Source organism: Protomyctophum bolini, assembly GCF_963924005.1.
Source record: "Protomyctophum bolini genome assembly, chromosome: 16".
NCBI lineage: Eukaryota > Metazoa > Chordata > Actinopteri > Myctophiformes > Myctophidae > Protomyctophum > Protomyctophum bolini.
This window is the reverse complement of record NC_137877.1, coordinates 5953607-5973130: the sequence shown is the minus strand read 5'-3', so window position 1 is coordinate 5973130 and position 19524 is coordinate 5953607. Positions and strand designations below refer to the sequence as shown.

Genomic DNA, 19524 nt, shown 5'->3' with positions numbered 1-19524 from the left:
CGGCGCCTCCGCTCCATTACCGGGCTCTGGATGTTGCGGGGGACCCCCACACGGTACAGTTGCACCGCTCACTTCACACAGGTGTGATTTTTTTGGGGACTAGTGGATAACTCACCCTGAAAGTAGAGACATCTCACCCCGGGCGACATGTCGTGACTTTCGGGCGACATGACCGGTGAGTTATCCGGACTTCCGGGGTGAGATGCACTTTTGACTCAGAGGTGGAAAAGGGGTGAGTTGTCCTGTTACCCATGAGAATCATACAGAGAAGCGATGTTCACTTGAATAATGAATGGCTATTATTAAAGATGAGTCTTACATTGTTTCAGTCATCAAATCTATTTCTGTAGGCCTACGTTTTGCACTTTAATGGCTGAAACTACCCATCATTTTCCAATGCTATTAAAGCAAGCCTGATAAAAGTATCAAACTCCCAAAATTCACCAGAACACAGGAAATTACATCTACTCTGGTCCTCCTCACTAATGTTAATGATAAAATGTATCTATTTCTACTCTGTTTGTGTCTCATTATAGGAGGGCTGTGGACACTTCAGAAACACACTTACCCTATACCAGTGACATCATTGTTATTTAATAGGCAGATTTTTCTTTTCGAACAGGATTTTAAAAATATTTTGATTTTTATTAACGCAAGAACAATGGCTTCCATTATAGCATGCTAAGTTTCCAGGAATAGAAAGCCTGCAGTTTTTATTAGATTATTGGATTCCCCATCGATGATGTCACTGGTATAGGCAAGTTTCTCAACTTTCCACAGCTCTCTAAGAATGTCTGCATATTGTTTCTATAAATGTATAAAGACATCTTTTGAAAATAGCCGAAGTCCCTGTAGGGCTGAAGTGTGTGTTTTAGGCTATAGTAATAATCTAAATCTACAAAGTAACTTGTAACTACCGGTATTAACTTTTCAGAACAAAACAGTTTTGACTGAATTGCCTGTCTGTCTGTATTAACCTGTAAAAAGGAATAAAAACAAAGTAAACACAAAATTATACTTAAGTAGGCTACAGTACTTGAGTAAATATACTTGGTTACTTTCCTCCACTGAATTTGTTTTACATCATCATTACATCACCTAATCATACCAAGCTATACAGAATTCCCTCCTCGAAGATGATAAGAGCGGCCCTCACTTCACACGGGTGTGATTTTTGACATACAGGTTTAATGTTTGTTTTTCCTAAGACAAACATTAAAAACGCCATTGAAATGGACAGAGTTTAATGTTTGTTTTGTCTGATAATTATCATAAAAGATGACGTAATAAGTATATATACATTGGTAGTACATAAATTAACCGTCCGCGATGTTGTAAGATGATAAGAGCGCCCCTCACTTCACACCAGGGTGATTTTTTTTAAAGTCTACATTCCCTTTGATCCTAGAAGACGTTTTTAAACTCCTGTGAGCACCAAGTTCTCTGTGTTTTTAAACTCCTGTGAGCACCCAGTTCTGTGTTTTTAAACTCCTGTGAGCATCCAGTTCTCTGTGTTTTTTTCTGAAAATGATACATTGGGAACTTTGACAGTATAATATGTAAGCTGATCTTTGTGTTCTCTCTCCTGATTAAATGTAATACTAAAGAGCTGGAGAGACGGGGACACGGACAGGAATAAAGAGCTTTACACTTTTAATTTAAAAAAAGATATAAAAAAAACAGCCAAAATGTTCAGTTACAGCACCTTTAATTAGGACAGATATGAAGTAATAAAATATTTTTTTGCACTCTCATTAGAGTTTACTGCCATATTTCCATAACATGCTGACAAGACTTATCAATTGAACCGTTTACAGCAGTGGTTCCCAAAGTGGGGTCCGGGGATCCCTTAGGGGTCCTTGAGGGAGTTCCAGGGGGTCCCCAGCTAAATGATAGTTAGGAACCAAATGAACCCTTATGGGTCTGTAACAAATGGAACCAAATGGAAACTAACGGTCCATTTGTAAACTCTCAGAGTTAAATTAAAGGTAGAAATTTTCAATTAACCCGGTCGATGCCAAATTTTTCACACCCTCCCTGGATGCCAACGATGAACCTCTGCCCCACATTTTCCAGAACGGCCTGTTATAGCGCCACCAGGAGGCCGACTTTTGAAAAACACATTTGTTTTATATTACAACTCCAGATTCTGTCCAAAAATCCCGCAAATCGTTACACACTATCTCTATAGTCATGTGTTCAAGATGGATCTGTCCGATATTTCATATTCCATCCTAATTGGCTAACATTGGCTTTCAAAGTTTGCAGGATTGGCCCGTTTTGAACAAAAAGCCTCAAATCATGAACGGCGAACGCAGCGTGCAAATTACGTTAAATCTTTCACTGACTTTCCTACTAGGTTGAGGAATATATCCCACCCTTTTCACATTGGCCTGTTATAGCGCCACCAACAGGTGAATTTTTGCAAAACACATTTTTGGAACAAAATGCCTCAAATCATGAACGCAGCGTGCAATTTACGTGAAATCTTTCACTGACTTTCCTACTAGGCTGAGGAATATATCCCACCCTTTTCACATTGGCCTGTTATAGCACCACCAACAGGTGGATTTTTGCAAAACACATTTTTGGAACAAAATGCCTCAAATCATCCAATTGCCATCCAAGGCGTAAGAAGAAATTGCACCCTTTTCACATTGGCCTATTATAGCGCCACCAGGAGGCCACAACCTGACCTGGCCTGGTGGAGACCTGTGTCCCGAGGGGTGTAGACTAGGCCTATATGAATTGAAGAGTACTTGGGAGAGGGAAGTAGTCTTGGAACAGACTAGAATCTACTAGTCATGAAAGATCAAAACAACTGGACTTTGGCTGGTGTAAAATGTTTGAGCGGCAGTAACTCTTAGAGTAAAGAACATAACGTGTCATCATGGCATGAAGAGCAGTTGAAGCTTTAGCAAAAAAAAAGGTCCCCACTATCCTTATTTGCACCTGAGGACTACAGGCGGGGCGCTGTAAATAATCCTTTCATTGCTCTTCATGTGAAAATACCGTAAGTAAACACAAGTAATAGCAGACAAAACAACAGCTGATTGATTCCTGTGTACTGGATTTGTGAGATTGGGCATCGACCTGCCCTCTTCACACAGCTGATTGGGTTTCACTGCACACATAGATGTTGCTGGGCCTCACCCTCCGACGGCTCCTACCTGGCATCCTAGGACACAGTCTGCAACTCTTGGGCATGAACTCCAGACACGCCTCCCTGAACTTCCTGATCCTCCAGCAGTAGATCACGGGGTTGAAAACTGTCTTCAGGTAGCTGAGCCACAGCGCGCCCACGCTGACCGGATAGAAGGCCGGGCTGTAGTAGAACTCCCGGCTGAACACGGCCAAGAGGCTGACCACCGTGTGGGGCAACCAGCACACGGAAAACCCGATAAAAAGGATCAGGATGGTGGTGAAGGCCCGCGTCTTGAAGCTCATGTCGACATTGACCTGAGGGGGTCGCTGCAGCCCAGTCAGCCCCAGTTTGCTGACTTGGTTGAGGGCAGGCAGGCAGGAATGCTCGCTGGTGTGGTTGTGGATGCGCAGGGCGTTGCGGCGCACCGTGTTGAGTATGCACAGGTAGGAGTAGAGCATGACGCCAAACGGCACAAAGAACACAGCCACGGCCAGCAGTATCATGTAACCTCGGTCGGCCAGAGACTCACTGTATCCCAGCACACACTGTGTGGCCCAGGCGCCCCCGATACCCGCCGCCCCGGCCCTCCACCCCACCACCGACGGGAGAGCCACGCAGAAACTCAGGACCCACGAAGCCACGATCAGCAGTTTGGCTCTATGAGGGGTCAGCTTGTCCTGCCGCTGCACGATGATGAGGAAACGATCCACGCTGATTATGAGGAGGATAGACACGCCCTCCAAGACAAATAGCCAATACAGCATGATTGATGCCCGGCAAAACTCACTCCCAAAGTGCCAATCGGCTGTCGCGACGGTGACGGCAGTGAAGGGCATGCAGAGCAGGGAAAGCATAATGTCTGAGAATGCCAAAGTGGCCAGGAGGAGGTTGATGGCGGAGCGCATGGCAGGCTTCTGGTAAACAATCAGACAAACTATGGCATTGCCCAGGAAGCCGATAGTGATCATGAAGATCATTATAGCTGCCAAAGTGACGCGCAGAGTTACAGGCATGAGAGGAGACCCAGGCTCTGATGGCAGACTTTGTGCCACTTCCTCCACATTGTCTGGCTCCATGAGGTCACAGTCTTCCAGCAGGCTTTCATTACAAAATGCCATGGCAACAATGATCATGCAATGTCTGTGCAAAAGCAGACGTTCCTCATGATTATTATTTCTATGGCAATGTCTCTTCCCTCACTCGTGGTCATCTATGGCAATATCTGAAACAGAAATGTAAGAACAGGCGATGTGTGAAACAACCAAACACCAGTGACACACAGTGATTATCAAAGGGGTCTTTGAGGAGTTCCGGGTGGTCCCTTTAACCCTATCTATTCGAATACAACGGACACAAGATTTGTGTTGCTAAAATGTTTACAAATTAAAAAAATATATATACCAGCTCACAACGTATCACGGCAGCTTGTGAGATTTGTAAATGTTTAGCAACACAAATCTTGTATGGGGGGGGCACATAGTGTTTTCAAATAGGGGTCTGCGGCCAAATTAATAATAATTTGGTGTTCCTTGACATGAAAAGGTTTGAGAAGCACTGTTCTAGAGTACTGTGTATATATATAACATTGTCCCAAGGATGTTGACAGCCATGCTTTTAACTGGCAGTGGACGTAAATCAGGTTGATGATTAACAGACTTGGCCAGCTGAGCTGTGAACATTCACAGCTCATTCTCAAAATACACACTGAACACAAACAGACTGACACTAATCACACATTTGTGCAGGTGCTGCATGCTTACTATAGCATGACTGAAGAAAAAAGGGGACAGAAGTAGCATGTGCTTAAATTCATATTTAGAAAATGTTTCGGATGTCAAAGCTTTCTGGAATCAGGAATGATGATGGATGATGATAGTCATGGAAGGGTAAACTTCTGAAAGCTTCATGGGCAAAGATAATCAACTTCAAAATGTAAAAATATCGGTACCTCTCAGTCATGCTAGTGCTAAAACACACACGTACGCAAGCATGCACGCACGCACACACACGCACACACAGACACACACACACACACACACACACACGCACACACACACACACACACACGCACCTGTCTGTCTTCTGTTGGCTCTGTAGAATGCGATGCTTGGGTACCGCCTTCGTCTTGTTGCTTGATACAACCGCCATCAGCAGCATCTTTACAAGCATTCATTCACAATCACAGGACACCTTTGTTGCTCCTCTTGCAATGCGTGCGTGCATGCATGCGTCAGATGTTCAGGTTTCAAAAACAGTATGTGCAGACTCTCTCTCTCTCTCTCCACCCTCAACTCTACCTGAACCTGGAATGGCAGACAGGACCTGGAGGAGAGGAGAGAAGAGAATTGATCAGCCAACCTGAATGATGTTCCCTATAGGCAGGGCTGCATGACTTAATCAAACCAATCAATTGAATCCATTACTATAAATAATTGGTAAGTGATAATTTAATATGCAAGGGATAATGCATGAATAGGTGGTCATTGTTGACGTATACATCACAGACAGGGTGATTACCACTGACGCGGAGCGGAGGTGGTCAATTACCCTGAAGGTAATTACCCTAATTAATAATAACCCTAATAACCATAAGAAAATAATCGATATTATTGCAGCCCTCTAAAGACTTGCATGTTTTAAATCAATAAACAATAAGATCAATAATGTCGATACTGCAGCGACAAAAACATAGAGAAGACACTGTGTGAGGGAGGGCGGTTTGCTGCCAGCATTTGCAGGAATTCTGCATATTCCCATTGAAATGCATTGGCAGAATCCGACCCTCAGAGGTACAATAAAAGTGCGGCGTGACGTCGACCATGTCCCTGAATGCCATTATAGATTCTTACACAAAAACCTTGCATAGGCTATTGCGTAGTAAGTGTTACCGGTGGTTACCATGGCAACAAGGTCAGCCGTTCCATGGCAACAAGCAACCCCCCCCCCCCCACACACTCTCATCCCCCCTCTGCAAATGTCTGTGACACCCTACTTTCTGTATATGAACGAGTCTCATATCAATTACAACCTGCATCACGTCATATAATAATAAGCAGGACAAGACGGCTCCCCGACAAGTGCAGGGCCGCCCCCACACATGGTGTTGACAATAACATGATGTGACTATGTGTGTCTACGGGTCATTTGTTTCTTCACCCCCTGAATGGGACACATTGAGCCAGATGTCGGAAATTAATCAAATGGGGGGGGGGGGGGGGGGGGTAGGGGGGGGGGATGACAGAGAAATGACAGAGAGATGGCAGAAATGGGGAGGATAATAAACCTGAAATGAAGAAACAGAAATAGCATTTATTATTCTGTGGTCATTTAAAAAATAAGTCATGGGTGAGGGTGAAAATTGTAAAAGAAAAAAAAGATTGTATGTTCAAACTAAACTTAAATTGTTGAAACCTGCTACCAATAAACATATATTTAAAAAAAGAAAAATCAATAATGAGCTTGTTTTGTTGGAGCCCCATGGAGCTTGTTTTCACAGTACATGCAGGCTGTGACAATGTGCTAAGCTCATGGTGTGCTTAATTCAGTGTGCAAAATGGTATAGGCTATGGGTGTAGGCCTACTGTACAGTGCAAGGAGGATTATATTTACAATTGCAATGTAAGCAAGCATAATGTTACAATGTGCTTCTTACTTGATTATTTATAGGTGAATTCAATTGCGAAAAATGCATTGTGAGTGTGGTATTAAATTTAACTGATTTGAATTATAGTATACATTTTCAATTGGCCTATACTTGTTTGGTTTATTGAGGGGCGCTAGGTCCATCTTTGAGTGTTTGAGTAAACACAAACATTGAATGCCATTGACGAGAGAGACAGACAGACAGACAGACAGACAGACAGACAGACAGACAGACAGACAGAGACTACTGTATAGCCCAGTGCCTCACTTAATTGGTAGGTGTCTCAGTCATCAATGGGCTATACTTGACTGTTAGCTAAAGAAAACATCAAACTTGATATTTTATAGTCAGGCTACTTAATAATCCAATATTATGATAAATTATTTGATTTAACTGATAAAGAATATCATACATTGAATGTAAAATTCTTTAACAGTCAGAACCAATATACGGTGCCCACAGTCAGTCAGACCTATACCTGCCTGGCCTTCTGTCTCGCGCGCTCTTTCCCCTTTCTCTCATGCACGCCTAGCCTAGGGTACTCCATTCATTGCATTCAGATTTCACATGCTTGGATGATGATGGATCTGTATTGGCAAAGGTGTAAAGAAAGATTCTCCGAATAGTCATGCATGCACGATTTGATATTATAAAAATGATTATTGAAATTGAACAACAACTTGTAGTTGTAGACCGCACTAGTTACCTTGACGGGCAAATGATGATGCAGTCAGCGGTGCAGCTCGGACCGGTGTGAACTCACATCACATCACGTCATGTCTATGTGCAGCAGTCCAGTGGCGATAGCCGAGCCGTGGTGCGTCCGCCACTGGCCACCATCCATTGCCTATCGATTGCTATTTGCCATCATGTGTGGCTCCCGCTGATGCTGACGCGCGAGCGAGAAGATCGAGGCTGTTGTTCCCTGATTTAAAGGTGCAGTACTGCTTCAGTTGATCCTCCTTTGCGGAATATAATTTATTTATAATGTAAACAAACTCTATATATTTTATGAACAATCTGAACAACCTTGCTTTAGTTTAATTCCCCCCCCCCCCCACCCATGCACATTTTTCACGCCAGAGCCACCGCCACCACTTTCTGTCTTCCAAAAATCACAAGTTATACATCCACATGCATGCTCTAGATAAGGACCAATCAATAATGATTGGCAATCATTATTAATTGTGTGGGCCTGTTGGGGGGCAAAGAAAGGTGACTGACCAGTCACCAGCATGTGGCTCATGCATGGTGACAAGAATAGGTTACATTGTGGTGGATAGGATAGTTCTTTACCTTAAAATCTCAGGAATGTGAAATATGTTCCACATAGGCCTAATATTAAAAAAAAAATGCAGCTGTGTAGTCAGTGTAGACCAGTATAGCCTATCCTATCACATCAGACAGGACAGTCTAGCATGGTTCTTTGGTTTTAGCCAACAGCTTTGGGTGGAAGATGTTCACTATTATCAAGTTTTGCAGGCCAGAGGAATATATCATATGATTTATTTATTCGTTTATTATTCATGTCAATTCCCCGCCTCACAAACCACAGGTCACAGCAGTCACTTTGAGTAAAATTGTCATGTAATGCTTGCATTAAGTTTTATAGTTTTGTGATAGTATAATCTAATGATGAATTTAACTTATACAATGACCCACTTCATCAATGATGAATGCAATTATTTTGTGATAAGTTTAAATTGAATAAGGAATAGGGAAATCCAATTAGAATATCCTTTGAAATGGTGATGATAATGTTTCTGTACTTTTAAATCATTTTTAATCATTGGATAAAAATATTTTCTTCTTTTCTGGACACATGCTTGGACAAATGTATTATTCTTATTTCTTTTTTCTGTGAAATGTATTAACAACTTGATACAGGAGATGGCAGCATTGTACTGTATATCAGAAGGGCAGTCCATTTGGGGCCCAGAGGAATTATTTAATACCCATGTCTGTCCTTTGATTCTACATTATAAACCTAACAAAGTTAGTTTTTCATATTCATACAATGAACAATTCAATGGAATTTCACATTATAGTCATCGTATTGGCATTTATTCTTATTGGATGAGGATGGGCTACACAAGCCCTGGAATGTTTAGACTGTGCAGATGTGCAAAAAAATGTACTACAGAGACAGATTTTCCGCAGATACATTCAATTGTAAATTTCATTTGGTTATAGGAAAGCTAGTGTTCTCTTTCACTTATCTCCACACACACACACACACACACACACACACACACACACACACACACACTGACACAGTCACACACACACACACACACACACACACACACACACACACACACACACACACACACACACACTTAGCATGCAGGGCGAGATTCGTTTCGTGGGCATGCTTGTCTAAATTGGCATCATGCCCATGTGTCGAACGTAGCCATCAAACGAGTTCCACTCCACCGGTCTGGCACATGCATGCTGGTCACGTTCAGTGGCACCCACACCCACACAACAAGCTTGCTGTGAAAAAATTCATTTCCCCGTCCATTATTCCACAGATGTTTGCTTTAATTTCTTCCTGATGGGGAGAGTTTGGTGCTCCATCATTCACCAGAAGATCAAACATGTAGGAAAATCCATAGGACATTTTCAGCACTACAGGAGAAGCTTGACAAAGTTTTAGAAAGCCCCATTGGCAACATTATTGTTGGGTCAGAGACAAACAAACACAAGATTGATCTTTCTTTTAAAAAAAAACACGTTCAAAATGTTTTTTGTGTTTTTTGTGCGAGCGCACGTGCGTGCACACACACGCACACACACACACATGCGGACACGCACGAGAACACACACACACACACACACACACTCAGCCCTTATAATGTAAGATTTGTTGTTCTTAAAATGCATCTATAATATTTCACATGGTAATGCATGCCACTTGCTCAGACTCCACAGAGCTATAGAGGATCTCATGCGCTCAGATTAACACTGAGAAAGGCATGTGTTAATCAGTGTTAGACTCTGGTGATAAACCAACCTCCACAGTGTGACAATAATTAACACCAAACAGTGTGGGTATACTATGTGGGTACAGAAAAATCCTGAGCGATCATTTAGGCTAACTTGGTCACATATAGTTAAAATAACACTCAGGGTTTGACTGTGTCCACTGTTCAGTATATGTCGTTTTGAGACACTCTGATACACAGGCATTGAGAATTATAAACAAGGGATTACCATGCAATAATTATGTTGTGTAAAGTAGTTCTTGAACGAGGTTCTAAGAGCAATTATGAGCAATTACACATGCAGCTGTTATTGGCAGAGGTAATTATGGTAAATAACATCCCCTATTTCAGCAATGCAAAGCAATAACACTCAATGCTAAAGATAACATTGCAGGAAGTGCTTTCAATTGAAGCTATAGTCTTATATTGTTTTCTATTGTTTGGCGGCTTTGTTTTAGCTCTCTGGTGACTGTAAAAAAAAAAAAAATGCACCATCTTCTGCAAGTGCAGATCCAAGCATTGATATTCAGAGAAGACAGCCAACGTATGTCTGATGACAGAAACCTTAAAAGGGGGGCTTCTCTTATCCTTTAATTCCACTCTTATCTCCCTTTATGTCGCTAAGATTCGAGGGGATCACATTACAATCCAACGGGCTTAGATTTCGCCTCAGTTTCATCAGAAGAACACGCACCTTTGGAGCTCTCTAGGGGAATATGTTATGGGCCGATGGATGGCCCATAACATATTCCTCGGCTAGAGCTGACCATGATCTGATTACACTGAACTATGGCATGGCTTTCCACCTCAGAGTTATATTGTCCGACATCTCCAAAGAATCTTAATTCTTTCCAAAATGTGTTTTACGTTTTCTTTTCATTTTTCATACCACAATTGTATACCAAAATGAAATTATTACATGTTGTTCATTGCACACCTTTTGAAAATGTTTGAATATTTTTTTTAGAAATATTTGAAACATTTAATTTAATATTTTCTTTTGAAAAGCGGCAACAGCAAGTTATAGCATGAGCCATATGAGTCTAATGTAAATCCTCCTCATTTTCCCTCCATCTATCCTCCTAATTTATTCATTCGTAACTCTGAGTGTTGTAACCAAATGGACCCTTACAGGTCTATTTGCATTTTGTACACTCTCAGAGTTATATTAACACTCTGGATTGTATACGGGCTCCATTTTCGTCACCGCTAAACCCCTTATCCCTAAACTTCTTTGCCTTTTTTTTTACTAGCTAAACATTTTCGAATAGTTAAAATGGCCAGTTTATACAAGCTCACAACGTGTCAATGTAGATTGGCTAGTTGAAAACTATTCAAAAATGTTTTTCAAAATAGTAAAGAAAAAAGGCAAAGAAGTTTACGGATAAAGGGTTTTAGTGGTGACGAAAATATGTCAGCAAAATTGAGAGTTTAAAAGTAAGACGGACGCATGGTGTTCACTGGTCAGTGAGAGCTGACCTGGAGTGACTGCTGTAAACCTGGAGAGTCCACTCAATCAAGTCATTCATGTCTCGGCAGTTACACTGCTATTTATAACTAGGAGGCCCGAGTTTTCCTCTGAATCCTGCCAATATTCAGCCAAGAGAGGTGCATAATATGCATATGAAAGCGCGCGCACACGGCCACACATACACACGCGCACACACACACACACACACACACACACACACACACACACACACACCCCAATTTGTGTGTTTCCGTATAAATTGCAGTTCCAAAAAGGGTACATTTTGTTCGAGCACACATACGTGCATATAGATCACCAACAAAATAAAAATGTTTGTTGAGGCCGTTGTTTTCTATCGCTGTGTGTGATTTATAGTCTTAGGCTAAAGTAACGCTATACCTTTTCCCAACGTTTTCAGGCCGTGGCCCCTCAAAAGTCAAAATAATCATATTTGAACTATAGGGACCCCCCACCATGATAAGTAGTGTGGTGGGAGATTAATCGGCAAACACATCGGCATCGGTTTGATTAATCAATCAGGCCGATTAATGAATTGGTCCGATTAATCGGTCTGTCTTTACTGATAAACAAGCCCAAAGTATAACCGCTTGAACAGATCTACAAGCGCACAATATTAAATAATATAAAGGTATTAAAGTTAAATCTGACTTGCCTAAGCCTGCAGTGCAGATATACGCTGTTTTTTCAGAATGGACAAAATTATTATAATTTTCAAATACAGAATGAGATCATATCGACATCGGTAATATTGATCGGCCATAACAGCAACTAATTATATCGGATATCGATATCAGCCAAAATGTCTCATCAGCACATCCTTAAGCACTTGGAATGTAAGAGTTGAGGCACTCGTTTTCCACAGATAAATATTGTGAAAATAGCAGATCAGTATACAAGCTCACAACACCTCATGTTGTAGCTCTGCTATTTTCAAAATGTTTGCCTCTTTCAGGACAATTTGGCCAACGTTCACCTATGTCTGTTTATTTACATTTGATGCAGTAATGGTCTTTTTCTTTTTGGTATTAAAAAGGCCTTGAACGTCCTTAAATTGATCATTTCACTGGCATCTGGGACCCGACCCGCAGGTTGAGAACCACTGCCTTATACCCAACAGTATAAAGGGTAGACAAACCGACCAGTCACCTCTACTCTAATCCACAGGTTACTCAGTAAAGTCTCCACCTGGCTGCGCACTTCTAGAAATGCCAGTTTCAGGGGGTGTGGGAGGGAGGGAGGGAGGGGGTGGCTGATTGTTTCCACATGGCATTATGCCAATTTGTGAGTTTCAAAACTCTATCCGCTTGCTACTATATAGAGCTCATGCGTGAACTGTATTTAGCAATGCAACTTGCGGAAGGTCATTTATTAACCCGACGACAGGCTTGGCCGAATTCCCTCTGTGTTCTCTCTCTCTCGTCGTCGTCACATGGCAGCTAGACTGTAACAACTGATCCTTCACCTCCCTTCAAGTTTCACTCAGCTTGTTATGTATATATAGGCTACACTACACTGTGTCCATATTCTTTTCCCTTTTTCCTTTACTGCATTATCAACAGGATATGGGATGTATACGGTAACACAGACACGCGCACGCACACACACACACACACACACACACACACACACACACACACACACACACACACGCACGCACATACACTATAGGGCTTTATGCAACTAGTCGACTAGTAAATCCACTAGTTGACATTGCTGGTACTAGTGGACTAGTTGATAAGAAGAGAAAAAAAATGATCAGCTAGAATGCTAGATTAATGTACACAGTTTTTAAATGTACAAATATTATGGGGGACGGACGGTAAAAAGGTAGTTAACCCATTCTGACCGGGCACCCATTTTGGTGTTAGCATCATGTTATGCTTTACCTATTGAAAAATAGCAGATCTACAAGCTCAGATACGAGCTTGTAGGTCTGCTATTTTTGAAAAATTCGAAGAACGACTGACATTTTTAGAATCTGATCTCAGGTCAGAATGGGTTCATCAGACCAGTGTGTGTCCAGTGGAAACCTCGTATGAATCTGATCTCAGGTCAGAATGGGTTAAACAACCAGTTGACTATAGTAAACTAGACAACTAGTCAACTAGTAACTAACACACACACACACACACACACACACACACACACAGCTGATAGAGTGCACAGCAGAATATGGACCGACAAGGGTCCCCGGTATGCGGTGATTGTGACACTCTCAGAGGTAACGCTTCAGATCTTTACTGTGTGGTCTTTGTGGGCCCACGAGTGCTCAGTTTCGTCTTGCCAATCTGCCAAACTCATCATCTGTGGCAATAGATCCTCTCCCAATTCACCCCTCTCCTGCCACTCCATCTCGCTGTCACCTTGGCAACCGCTGTGGAGGTGAACTGCCAGCTGGAGTAGCCGACCTCTTTTGGCCGTGTTCCACTAGAGCAGTCCGTATAGGCCTGCCAGAGGATGAACTGATCCTCACATAGTCCTACCACTGTTTTCAAGGTACTGTATACCTCCCAAGTCAGACCTGCATGATGTTTTTAACAACTATAGAGGGGTTTAGGTGGTTTCTGTGTTTACATCATGGTCAGCAGGCTATATGATTCAACAACAAATTTCAGTAGTAAATGTCCCTCCATCAGATGCCTGAAGTATAGACATATATACTGCCTAATGGCTTTAGGGATATTTTGACCAAATACATAAGGTCTGGTCTATTAGTTTTTTTGGCAATATTCATGAACAACAAGTAGGCCTAGGCATTGTAATAGTTTGTTTTGAACTTTCTTGAAGAATATAGCGGGGGGGGGGGGGGGGCTGTATAGGCTATGGACTTGTGTGTGTGTGTGTGTGTGTGTGTGTGTGTGTGTGTGTGTGTGTGTGCGTGTGTGTTCTCTCACAAAGCTATAGCACAATTTTTTGTATGAAAATTTATTAAATAGTTTGCCTATATATATCCATGAAAATAAACACAGTGCGGGTAAAATAAATAAGTCTGAATCGTCACACCAAAATACAAAGTATAGGCTTACTGATACACAAACGTGAGGGTAGTCAATGGGTACTTAATGTGTGCTCACTCAAACTCAAACTTCCTACCTAGAACAAAACATGGGCCTTATTATTGTACATTGTATTGAACTTAACATACCGACATAAATAATTGATTACTAACATGATCAGAATGAAAACGCCATTGACACAAAGGTGAGACAACACATGTTTGAAGGAATATAAATTATTGCAATTGTCAAAAAAAGAAATTGGTGAATAAAGCATTAAAAGCAAATTCCATCCACTTCTGTTGTTATTATGAGAAGATAAACACTGCAGCATATTACTTGGGGAACTTTTATGAAACATTGCAGAGGTGTACAAGAAAGTCCATTTCTATATCTTCACACCACATTTTATTTTTTCCCCTCTCCATAAATGTCCTTTGGTGAATTTGTGATAAACTTATACCATATTGCCAGGCCAGCTCCAATTTACTAATTTCTGTCCTTCAAAAGTTGTTGGTTGATTTATAGTGCAGAAAAATACCTGAAAAGGTAGAATAGGCCTTTTGGCTTTTAGAAATATACACACTGCTTGACATGTTTTAAGACCAAACTATATAGGACTATAGTGTTGGATGGGTTTAACAATTTCATAGCCTTAATTAATATTTAATAAACAAATTAATCAAGGAAATTATGTGAATTTGAAAATATTGTCCAAATGAAATGCCATTTTTATTTTTTACATTTCAAGTTAGCCTTCATATAAGGCTATAGTAGTTTTATATCCATGGTATGCGTTTCACGTCTCGCTGTACATTCTTTTGCAGTCTATCGGTGACGGTGAGTCAGAACTCATGTTGCCAACCTGTGAATACGCGTCGTTGTCCGGCGTGTGTGGGAGTCCCGGCGGCGTCATTCTCTTCTCCTTCTGCCTGCGGTTGCAGAACCAGACGCGCACCACCTCCTTCTCCAGCTGCAGGGAGTCCGCCAGGGAGGTGATCTCCTGCGCGGCGGGCTTGGGACTCTTCAGAAAGTGGCTCTCCAGCGCGCCCTTGACGCTCACCTCGATGGAGGTGCGCTTTTTACGCTTCCTGCCCTGCGCGGCGATCTTGTCGATGCTGGTCGGGCTGCCCGTCGTCGAGTCGGCCTCCTCCAGCCACTTGTTCAGCAGCGGCTTCAGCTTGCACATGTTCTTGAAGCTCAGCTGGAGCGCTTCGAACCGGCATATGGTGGTCTGCGAGAAGACGTTGCCGTACAGCGTGCCCAGCGCCAAGCCCACGTCCGCCTGGGTGAAACCCAGCTTGATTCGTCGCTGTTTGAACTGCTTGGCGAAATGCTCCAGGTCGTCCGACGTCGGGGTGTCCTCGTCGGAGTGCGGGTCACTGTTGTTGCCCACGCCGCCGTGGTGGTGGTGCTGGTGGTGATGTGCGCTGTTGTTGTTGTTGTTGTTGTTGTGATGGTGGTGGTGGTGGTGATGGTGGTGGTGGCCCCCGTGGTGGGGGTCGAGATCCGGGGATTCCCCTCCGCGCGCCGCCACCTGCAGCGCCGGGTGCATCAGGCTCTGTCCACCCTGGGAAGAAGCCCCGAGCATCCCGTTGAGCGTGAAGCCACCCGGCTGGGAGTAGATGAGAGGCTGCTGCTGCTGCTGCTGCTGCTGCTGCTGCTGTCCCGCCTCGGCGATGCCGCTGCTCCCCCAACTCCCCAGGTGTGTCTGGTGCACCACGGATCCCAGATGAGGAGACCTGTGGTGCTGCAGAGCAGCAGCGGAGGAGCCCGGGTGCAGGAGAGCCTGATCCCCCCTAGTCCCCGCCGCGCTTCTCTTCGCGTCCTGCTGCTGCTGCTGGGAGCCGGAGGAGGACCACGGAGAGCTGCTGGCCTCGGCCGCCGCCACCGCGGCCGCGGCTGCCGCTGCGGCGGCGTGGGGCAGCGATGTCACCCACTGGTGGGCATGGCTCAGCATGTTGTGCCCCCCGTTGCTCCCCGCCGCCGCCTGCACCATGGCCCCCTGCATGAAGTCACTCGTCTGCACCATCTTTATGGAGCTGGGGTCTCCCCTGTAGCCGCCACCGGACACCGTTGTCACAGCGGTGCTGCCCGGCTGCATGCCAAGGCTCCCTAGTCCTCGGTCAGAGTGTATGATGGAGCCGGTCGATAAAATCCTGCTGTTGGTTAAATATGGGCTTGAGGAGGTGGCCGTTGCCATACCCCAAACCATATATTCTTGATGTCTGATGATGATCTCTTTTTTGATTGATTTGAATAGGCTACTTTTTTTTTGTTTCTATTCCATTGGGTTCACTGCAGGGCTATACAAATTAGGCTACTATTGTGTTATATTAAAAAAAACGTATAAGTTCAGCTGCCATGTGCCTATACTCCATAAAGTGTACATGAAATGACGAAGCTATAATGAATTTATGTGCATAGAAATGTCTTGAAAAAAGAATAAGCTACACAGATCTCCCTTACTTCCAGTTCCACAGCATGTGAAGAAATAAAAGCCATCAAAAGTTTGTGGGCCCGTGAACTCAGCGGCTGGTTTAATCCACAGGCTTGGCACATTGAAAAAAAATCTTCTCTTTTGTCCTCGCCAAGATATACGGAGGTTGTTGGTACCCTGTATTCTATTAATGCCTTGAAGAGAGGATGAAAATGAAGACACACTGGTGGACGGTCCTCAAATCTTCTGACTGCAGCGCTCACTCACTCCATCAAGTCTACTCTACACACCCTGTGCGACCGGCGCTACACGCGAGTGTTTACCCTGTGCCAAGCATGCACACGCCTTTCTATCTCCGTCCAATTACGACAGGAAGTTTCAGCACAACTCCCGCTGATTGGACAGATACCCGCAGAGAGGAGTTGGTTGAAGCCTCGGGTCGGGTGCGCACAGTTCTTTATAGTTTAGGGGGGTAGAAAGGCACACAAATATAATGTTCTGTGTGTCAGTGTGGCTCTATAGAACACAACATGGTTATCTTAAACAAAAACCACACTTCCAATATTATAGGCTAAGCCTATTTGCCGCACAAAATAAGTATAGGCCTTATATAGGCTGAAACAACACAACTAGGCTATAAACTGTATTTAATTGATTAGCAAGATACACTTTGGCAGTGGTTTTACTTAAAATAGATTCCACTGACATTCATGGCTGTCTATTGAGCTTTGGGCTATATCAAAATTACCACGCCACAGAAATCAGTGATCTGGGATTATACTGTATATTTAATATATAAAAATCACACCTGTGTGAAGTGAGGGGCGCTAATATATTAAAGTCTATAACTCGTGTTGATTAGGTGATGTAATGGTCAGTCACGTAAAACAATAAACGGTGCAAACACAAACATTAAAGAGACAATATAACATAATGAGTTACATTGTACATTTTCCCTTCATTGTCAATGGTGTTTACAAAACAAACATTGAACTAAAGACAAACATTAAACCTACGTATGGATATATAAAATATATATAAATATACTGTGAGGGGCGCTAATAATATATTAAAGTCTAACTCATGTTACTATGATTAGGTGATGTAAATCGATTTACATCGACAAAACCAAACATTCAATTTAATGTTTGTGTTATAGGGACAAAATGATGTAAATTTCCCTTCATTAATTGTCAATGGCGTATTTAATGTTTGTTTAAGGAAAAACAAACACTAAACCTACACACCTCAATAATAGAGGGCAACAGGGCCATGTCAAGGATAGCCTATAGCTATATACTCATGGCGGAGGTTTAGCTTCTTCTTGCATCTTAATGCGCCATAGCTCCTTTTCATCACGACGAGGGGAAGGCCACAGTGCATGGTGTGACGCACTGCTCTAGTGAGCGCGGGGTGCAACCCAGCAAGCCGTTTGATATTCCACCTTGGCTTTAATACGAGTCTATATTCTAACAGAATGTTTCCATACGAGTCTATGGTTGGCCTGGTAAATACATGCGCAGAGAGACTATTTAACTAAGGCTAGATACTCAACATTTCTCTACCCACAAGTTTCCCCACTTTTAAAAGCCTTATGTGTGCAGAATCACCTTGAACACATGCAGTTTTGTGATAGTGGCTGGAGGAGGACCCACGTTGAATGCAGCCTATAATAAATGTGGTGCCAATTCATGTTTTCTTTTCCAGCGGATTTGTTTTGGGTCTGGTTCAAAAAGTGGCCTAATGGTTAATAGAAGAAAGCTAAAACCTCCGGGCCACATAATATAGGCCACTATAACCGCCGATTTGGCCAAACATTTGGGCCTAGCTTGCAGGACAAACGATTTGATGCGTTATTTACATTTTTAAAGTGAGAAAGAAAAAGAAAAATCAATAAAAAATGGATCTAAATGTGAGATACGTACGGTATAATCCCGTCATGCATTTGTGCATATAGTTCTCAAATCACCATGGAAACCGGGTGTCTCCCCAATGCCCATGCATGCATGCAGCGACCATCTAGGGAGGCGCTATTCGACTGTAGGACGGACCCCATGGGCCATATCCAAATAATATTTGCACTGGACTAATAAATTATAACTGTGGTGTCACCACATTCCCATGTTCTCAATATGACTGTTATATAGGCCAAAAATAGCTGTCAAACGTATTGCTGCAGAGGGGGGTCCTTAATCCACAATAGGCCTATGGTGAGAACACTTTAAAGCCAGTGCATGGCAGTTACAATTTGGAGAACCATGATGGACGATAATTGCGACCGTATAGGCCGCAGAATACTACATTATGAAAACCTGTCAGTCAGTCCGTCCGTCACGCCACCATATATGGCCGTCAGTCAGTCATGTCTCGTGACACGCTTGCATATATGGCCGTCTCAATATATGAAGATCACGACACTGACCTCATCAAACCCTGGATAGCCAGAGAAGACTGGATCATCACCTAGATCTGCATATATCCAGCTAGCATCATATCTCTGCATCCGACCTCAAACCCTTAGATCTCCATATATGGAGCTGAGCCGACCTGTTCTGACATTCCATATGTTGATCCACCCCCACCTGTCCTTCCTCTTCGATGTCTCCCTTTTGACTGATACCTGTCCATTCAAACCCTAGACGGGCACGCCCCAAAGTTATTAGCGCAGCCGTGCCCGTCAGCCAGCGAAAACTAGAGTTCTCAACAGTCCCGAAAATTAAGGCCCGGCCCTACCTGGGCCCTGACTGGTGGGTTTAAAGCTCACAAATGATAGGCTATAAACTAAGAAACTATGCACAGTGTAATCCTTGATTTCTTTCTC

At 43.1% G+C, this 19524-nt stretch overlaps 2 protein-coding genes across 2 annotated transcripts; both read right to left on the bottom strand.

Moving 5' to 3' along the window:
• Positions 1 to 2659: 2659 nt before the first annotated feature.
• Positions 2660 to 7616, bottom strand: gpr45 (G protein-coupled receptor 45). Its single transcript, XM_080785750.1, has 3 exons — positions 7495 to 7616; positions 5217 to 5467; positions 2660 to 4367 (listed from the first exon to the last, which is right to left on the bottom strand). Exon 3 carries the CDS (start codon positions 4276 to 4278, stop codon positions 3103 to 3105), a length of 1176 nt encoding a protein of 391 aa, XP_080641876.1. The 5' UTR covers positions 4279 to 4367; positions 5217 to 5467; positions 7495 to 7616; the 3' UTR covers positions 2660 to 3102.
• A 6677-nt stretch (positions 7617 to 14293) lies between these two features.
• Positions 14294 to 16478, bottom strand: pou3f3a (POU class 3 homeobox 3a; the record flags this gene model as incomplete). Its single annotated transcript, XM_080785506.1, has 1 exon — positions 14294 to 16478. One exon carries the CDS (start codon positions 16476 to 16478, stop codon positions 15063 to 15065), a length of 1416 nt encoding a protein of 471 aa, XP_080641632.1. The 3' UTR covers positions 14294 to 15062.
• Between the last annotated feature and the right edge of the window lie 3046 nt (positions 16479 to 19524).

Bases quoted from the DNA above. Each gene is read 5' to 3' on its own strand.
- gpr45 (XM_080785750.1), bottom strand. From the start codon at position 4,278: ATGATCATTGTTGCCATGGCATTTTGTAATGAAAGCCTGCTGGAAGAC.